Source organism: Microtus ochrogaster (assembly GCF_000317375.1).
Source record: "Microtus ochrogaster isolate Prairie Vole_2 chromosome 14 unlocalized genomic scaffold, MicOch1.0 chr14_random_1, whole genome shotgun sequence".
Classification (NCBI taxonomy): Eukaryota; Metazoa; Chordata; class Mammalia; order Rodentia; family Cricetidae; genus Microtus; species Microtus ochrogaster.
Genome location: NW_004949096.1, coordinates 31,348,027 through 31,355,416, shown reverse-complemented (window position 1 = coordinate 31,355,416; position 7,390 = coordinate 31,348,027). Strand labels below are relative to the sequence as shown.

Sequence of the window (7,390 nt, the reverse complement as noted above, 5' to 3'; positions counted from 1 at the left end):
CACAGTAAGCACTGGAGAAGTGCACATGAGAGCAAACATGTGTGCCTGTGTGTCGAAGCATGCATGAATGAGAGTACATATGGAACAAGCATGTTGCTGCCGTAAGTGTGAGCATACATATGGGAGCAAGCAGATGTAGATGTGCGCCACAGTATGCTTGAGGGAAAGTGCACATGGGAGCCAACATGTGTGCGTGAGTGCCACAGCATGCATGAATAAGAGCACATACGGGAACAAGCATGTGTGAGTGAGTGACAGTACATATGAAAGCAAGCGCATGTGCATGTGTGCCACAGCATGCACATACATGTCAGAAGAGAAGTTGAAGGAATATGCCGAGGTGGCTCAGAGGGTGAAGGTGCTTGCTGACAAGCTTGCTCACCTGAGTTTGAGCTCCAGGACCCACGTGGCAGAAAGAGAAAGCTGATGTCTGCAAACTGTCCTCTGCCCCCATATGTGTGCTGTGGCACTCGCACCCACACACAGAGAAACATAGAAGTAAACATAAATGTAACCAATATTGGAATAGAAAATTGTGTCTCCATCTTCTCTTTTCTCAGCCTCGTGGGATCTTTCCATCTACTGACTAGCACTGACCTTAAATTGCTCCATCGTGTGGACAGGAGCTTTCCTTAGCTTCTTGGCAGTCAAGCAAACCCACAGAACTAATGTTTATTAACCTAATCAGAAAGCCTCATCTCACCCAAACAATTTCTCTTATATCTTCCTGCCCAGAGATAATCAAAATAAGTCTATGTTGAGTTAAAGCCCTATGGTCTCTGGGCATAAAGGAGAAAATCAAATCAGAGAGTTGGGAATGCTGCTCAGATTGGCAGAGTGTTTACCTGACATGCACAAGGCCCTGGATTCAATTCCCAGAACTACAGGGGGAAAAAATTAATTAAATCAGTTCAGAGCTTTCCAATACATTTTTAATAACATGAACTGCTTTTACATATTGAATTACAAAAGCCACCTTCCTCAAAAAGAACAATAATTTGTTTTGACATTTATTTTAAGATTATAATTTAATCACATCATTTCTCCCTTCCCTTTGCTCTTTCCAAAGCCTCCCATATACCCCTCCCCACTCTCCTTCAAATTCATGGCCGCTTTTTTCAGTAATTGTTATTGCATGCACAGATGTACATGTTTATACATACATACTCATAAATATAACCTGTTTAGTCTGAACCAAATTTGTAATATTAAGCTTAAGAAGAGACACCTGCCTGCTGTTTGCTGCCATTACTTGATGTTGGATAAACTGATCACTTTTATTCCTTTTGTCTCTGTGCTTTATATTTTCTACAAAATCTAAATATGAGGGAAACTTTCACATGAATTATACAAAAGAAATAAATCTAACCCTCAAACCTTGGCCTGAAACTTAAGTCCAGTCTCTTCCCTATATCTCTAAACGATGACCTAGTTCCATCAATACCTTCATACTGTGGGACAATGGTCTGTACCCTGTCACTTGTATTTTAAATAAACACTGATTGGCCAGTAGCCAGGCAGGAAGTATAGGTAGCATGATTGAGCATGAAATAGAGGCGGGGCAATGAGAATTCTGGGAAGAGGGAAGTTTCAATCTGCAGCCATCACCCAGACGCAGAGGAATCAAGATGTGAACTGCCTCGCTAAAAAAAGGTACCAAGTCACATGGCTAACACAGACAAGAATTATAGGCCAATATAAGCTATAAGAGTTAATGTGATGCCTGAGAAAACAGGCCATTCAGTTTATGATTGATGTAGACCTCTGTGTATTTCTTTGGAACTTAATGACTGTGGGACCTGGTAGGACAGAAACCTCTGTCAACAACTTCATGTACCACTTTCCCAAGGCTGAGAGGAGCCAGATTCTATTTCCAGAACCTACACCACGGCTCATAACCATCTGTAACTCCAGATAAAGGAATCATAAGGAAGAATCTCTGAAGGCAAAGGTAACAAGAGGTAAAAAGATTCCCTAGCTCAGTAGTCCCAAGCCTGTCACTTCTGAGTTCTGAGGAAATGTGTATAAGGCTTATTATGTCTACCAGCAGAACCTGTAACTTCATCCTACACAAAGACACTGCTCTTCCAGAAACCTGCACCCCTACCACATGGCAAGCCTCACTCTCCTCTTCCTGACCCCTGCTCCTAATTTAAAGACAATTCCAAGCATGCCCTCTCCTTTGACCAGCCCCAGACTTGTAAATGAAGTGGAAAGGTTTCAAATGCTAAACTTGTCTAGAATTGAGCACAGCTGCTCTCCTCCAGCTTGGAGAACTTAAAGCTGGAGACAAACGTGTGGACCAAGTAGGTCGTGGTTCCTGCAGCAGTGGCAGTAAATTACTCTTGTATACATGATCTCTGAAGCAGTTCCCTGCTTGGAGGATTTGTTCAGAAGGCAGTAGCATAAGCAAACCCAAAAGGTTGTGTGAAGTCTGCAAAAGATTTCACATTTCCTTCACCAAGAGGCTTAGCCCGTACAAGGAATCATACCCCATTCTTACTAGCATTTCTTCCCACATCCAGAGAGTCAATCCCTTCTGAATTATTCCCAGGTCTTCCTGGAGCCTGTAGTGAGAATGTTACAGAGTGAACACACAACCCAAATCCTGTGCAAGATACGGCACAGGGATTCCAGGAGAGCCCAGGTCTTCTCAGCTAGAGACCTTAAAGGATAATGTCTTCTCTGATTGTTTTCTGCGCACCACATGAAGGCTATTGGCCAGCCCGATATGAGCACCATGGGCAGCAAGGCTTTGCCATCCTGGGAGCAGAATGAGGAAGTAGTTCTAGGCTACTGTCCAACCAGGGATATCCTGGAGAATGAAAGGCCTGCCACTGATGTCTGAACCAGCATGGGTGTTCAGCAGGAAAGTGACTGGCATGGTCAACTCCAGGGAAAGCCTTCCACTTCCATCAGCTTAGCTTAGCTTCCTGCTAGCTTGGGGTTCCACTCTCCCCCAGAATCAAAAGGAAACTGTTCTCCCAAATCAAGCCATGTCTAATTCAGCCAGCTCTCTGGCATCCCAGGAAAGATGCTGTCACCAAGGCTACAAAAATGAGAGCAGACTCCTTATCACTCTGGTTCCTCACTGCATACCCCAAGCTGAACTAGTCCTTCGCAGTTAGTAGGTGTTGAATGAATATTTGTTGAATGAATAAATGTCTGAATGGGGTTTCTAGAGTCATAAGGAGAACTCCAGGCACCCAGAGAGACTTGGTAACAAATAAAAAGGGTTTCATTTCTAAAGTGTTATAAAAATCTAACACATTTATGAATATGAAATACACATGCCCTTAAAATTCTAGACTGACTGAAACTAAACTTCTATAATCAATTGGTTGGGAGCAAATCATTTGGAGCTCCTGCTGGGCTCCAAAGAAACTGGAGCTGTCTCCAGTGAAAACTCACCACACTTTATCGGGCAAACTGCAGCTGAGCTAAGCCACACCCAGTAGCAGTCTTCAAATTCAACATCACTAAGCATTTGTAAGTTCTCTGGGAAACCTGGGTGCCATAAGAGAATTAGGTTAAGAGGAAATTTAGTAGGGGAAATGCCCTGCAGGATAAAGGAGAAGGAAAGTGAAGGGGTAAGGCTGACCTTCAGACTATGGTGTGGGTGGTACCCCCAATAAAAGAGAGAAGAAAGAAAAACCTTAGGTTCGGCCAAGCTGATAGGGCTTCCCGAGCCAAAACTGCCCAGCATAGGACCCTATATCCAAAGGATTAGCAGAGATTAGCAAGCACAGTGCCTGCCACTGGCTGGAAAAGCACAGACTCAGCTCAAACAGTTGAGCACCCAAGGGGAGGCATGTGGACTCTCAGATCTCCATGTTGGCTCCTGCAGCATGAGTTCTAAGCAGCAGTGTGTAGGGCTGTGACAATCTTTGCAAGGCTGTCATGGGATCGTTCTGCTCAGTGGCTCGGGTTCTGTAAAGTAATGCCAGCTGTACAAGGTGGACAATGAGAAAGCCATCCCACCAATACCAGCTTCTTCTCCTGAGTGCCGCAGTTTCCCATTCCTTCTAGGCAAGATATTTTCTCATACAAGTCAATCAATGACAAAGTTTTATTCAGAAAATAGAAGTCTGTTATTTCATTTGACCATCTCCAAAAAAATCAAGCCCATTCTGGGCCATCCACGTGATAGCTACTCAGAGGTGGAGAGAGGTCACCACATCCAGTAAGAAAAACTCCTTACAGGGCGAGGTTCTGAGTCCTTTGTGTCCTTCATAGTCGATCAGTAACTGCAATTCTGGTCCAGAAGCCATCCAAGGAGAGCAAGCCCTGAGCCATCCTTAACTCATGCCCAGATGGAAGAGTTTCCGCAGAAAGGCTGGACCTCCCCAGTAGCCTCTGGAAGAAACAACACAGAGAGACTATGGAGACGAAAGAGGTAGGGTGGCCTCAGCCAACACCGTGTTTACGAGAGGTTACAAGGGATGCTTTCAGCACATAAGGCAAGACGTGTCTACTGAGGTGGAAAGAATCTCATGACTGGAACAATCTGCCTTGAGTCCCAGCTTTGCCACTTGCTGTGTGAGCCCAGCATGCTGACTCCACTTGGCAGACCCCCATTAAGCAGCTGCTGCCCCAAGCTCTACTGTCTCCTTGCTTTACCTCATGACTTCAAAGCAGGGCAGAGTCTCTCAACCTCACTGACACTTAAGTCCTGGTGGCTCCTTATCACAGGGGTTGGCCCAGCACGCCTCTTCTCACTAGCTGCCAACAGCATCCTTCTAGTTATGACAACCAAAACTGTCTCCAAATACTGTGAGATGTTTCCAAAATCATCCTGGACTGAGGATCACTGGTGTACATATCCTGCCTTACCAATCTCATATGCGTCTGGAGAAGTCAAAGAGTATTTACTTTGAGCGAAGAGGAAGGGTTATTAATTTGTGGTAGTCTTCTCATTGAGCACCTCCATTCTCAGCCTCTGCGTGTATTATCTCCTTAATGTTATTTTCATTTCTCGGATAAGAAACCAAACATAGTCTAATCAAGTTGCTCAGCTAGTAAATGGTAGAAACATTATTCAAAAGCAAATCAGAACTGGAGTCTGTCTCTGTTCTCTTAATTACTTTTAATTTTTCTCAAACATAATAAAAAACCAAAGGAAGGGAATAGATTAGAAAGTACTTGGCGTGTGAAAATGATTTTCATTATACTATTGTCATTAGCACTTTTATTTACCTAATTTAGTTAGGGACAAAAAGGGAACTGAGAATGGAAGACAGAAGATTTGGTTCCTCCCGTGAATGAAGTGAAGGGCAGGCACCCCATCACAAGCGGGAGATACCGCAAACATTCCTCTAACCTCTCTTTAAGAGTTACTGACAATTCTTGAGAAATGACATCGTGGAGCAGGTCCCATTAGCAAGGCCTGCTTTGCGTAGAAGCTGGAAGGACCCCAGAAACATCCCTCTGCACAGGTACCAGATGAGACACCTACCTTAGCATCATATTCCAATACAGGAACGGCATCAGGTCAGCCTTCATGAGGTACATAGAAAGTCGTTCTTTACTCTGATCAAAGGGGAAGGTTTCCAGAGGTTCGCCTCTGTAGTCAAACTCGGCAAGAATCACCCGGTTGTAGCCGGTCACCAGTGGACATGAGGTGTAGCCATCATACTGAAATCATGAGGATGAGTGAGAAGCTCTTTCCATTATGGTAATACATGGAGACTTTATTATTTACTGGGCAACTGCATTTTTTTCTTTTGGTGTCTATGTTCTAGTTTTTTTGTACCATGGAAAATACAAATTATGCAATGAAATACAATACTAAAGACAAAAATTAAAGCCCAAACATGGGATAAACTGATAAGAAAGTGCCAGAATTGGGGAAGAATACTAGCTTCACACAGAAGGGAAAGGGATAAATGAAGCAGTAATTCTTAAAGGCATACAAACCTTTTTTGTGGGTTTTTGATTCTTCAAAATCAGAGAAATTGTTCTGTCAAGGATTCCTGACTGGGCAGCTACAAGAGAATGGGAAGAAAGAGCCTCAGGTTTCCATGAAAACTTGTTTGCATATAACATTAATATTAACAAGTTAATGGTGATTCTACCCCAACCTTTTAGAGCAGTGGTTCTTAGCCTTCCTAATGCTGTGACCCTTTGATACAGTTCCTCGTGCTGTGGCCCTCAACCATAAAATTATTTTTGTTGCTACTTCATAACTGTAATGTCACTACTGTTTCAAGTCATAATGTAAATATCTGTATTTCCCTATGGTATCAGGTGACCCCTGTGAAGGAGTCATTTGACTCCCCCAAGGGGATCGAGAGTCACAGGTTCTGCAAGTGTGGTTGAGGCTTGGGAGTCCTTTAAGGGCTACTGACAATTCTTGAGAAATGGCACTGTAGAGCATGTCCCATTAGCAAGGCCTGCTTTGTGTGGATGGTGAATAGAGCATTGTTCTCCCTTTACTTGAAGTTCTGACCATCAGAAAGGACCCCTCAGTTCATCAAAGGCCACAAAGCTGTCACTATTAGTTTGAAATTAAGGACCTCTTCCTCTCCAACAGGATAATAAGGGTAACCCTACCCAAATTGTATTCCCCCTACTCCTAAGGGTTTGTGGCTATCAGTTTGGTCTGGGTGCCATATTCTATGTCACCTTATAGCCCTGTTAAAAAACAGCCTAGATTGGTAGCCTCAGGCATACTTGCTAAGGCAAATACTGGGCTTTCCTCTCCAAGTATTGACTGACTGAAACCTAGGTAGGTAGGTAGGTAAGTAAGTAGGTAGGTAGTTTGGTTTGGTTGGTTGGTAGGTAGGTAGGTAGGTAGGTAGGTAGGTAGGTAGGTAGGTAGATAGATAGATAGATAGATAGATAGATAGATAGATAGATAGATAGATAGACAGACAGACGAGAGATAGGTAAGTAGATAAATAGATATATTTTAGATAGACAGATAGATGATAGGTAGATAGATAGTGTCTATAGATGTGTGCATGCGTGTGTGTGTGTGTGTGTGTGTGTGTGTGTGTGAGAGAGAGAGAGAGAGAGAGAGAGAGATGATACTTTGGACTAAACCTCTGAAACTATAAGCAAACCCCAATAAAATATTTTCCTTTACAGAGTTGCTGTGGTCATGGTGTCTTTTCAGAGCGATAAAAACCCTGAGACACGAAAGACAAAAGCAAGTATTCATGTGCAGTGACAAAGATGAGCATTCGCTGCAGTTCTGTAAAACGGAGGAGCGAAAACAACCCAAGTATAAGCAGGACGTTCCAGTAAGCTCAGGAGCAATCACACAATAAAACATGGTTTGTAAAAAAAGCAGATGTAAAAGCAATGGGGATGCTGTTTATACAGCTGAGCAATTCAGACACCAGCTAGATGATGGAGGAAGGTCATTGGTTGATTTAATAAAGAAGCT

At 43.3% G+C, this 7,390-nt stretch overlaps 1 protein-coding gene across 1 annotated transcript in view; it reads right to left on the bottom strand.

The window, feature by feature from the left end:
- Nucleotides 1–4,055: 4,055 nt before the first annotated feature.
- Nucleotides 4,056–7,390, bottom strand: part of Sqor (sulfide quinone oxidoreductase) — a 40,313-nt gene continuing 36,978 nt past the window's right edge. Inside the window, exons 8-10 of the mRNA XM_005364384.2 lie at nucleotides 5,917–5,984; nucleotides 5,456–5,634; nucleotides 4,056–4,356 (exon numbers count right to left, since the gene is read on the bottom strand). Coding sequence (XP_005364441.1) covers nucleotides 4,299–4,356; nucleotides 5,456–5,634; nucleotides 5,917–5,984 — 305 coding nt within the window. The 3' untranslated portion in view covers nucleotides 4,056–4,298. The remainder of the gene's footprint in view (nucleotides 4,357–5,455; nucleotides 5,635–5,916; nucleotides 5,985–7,390) is intronic.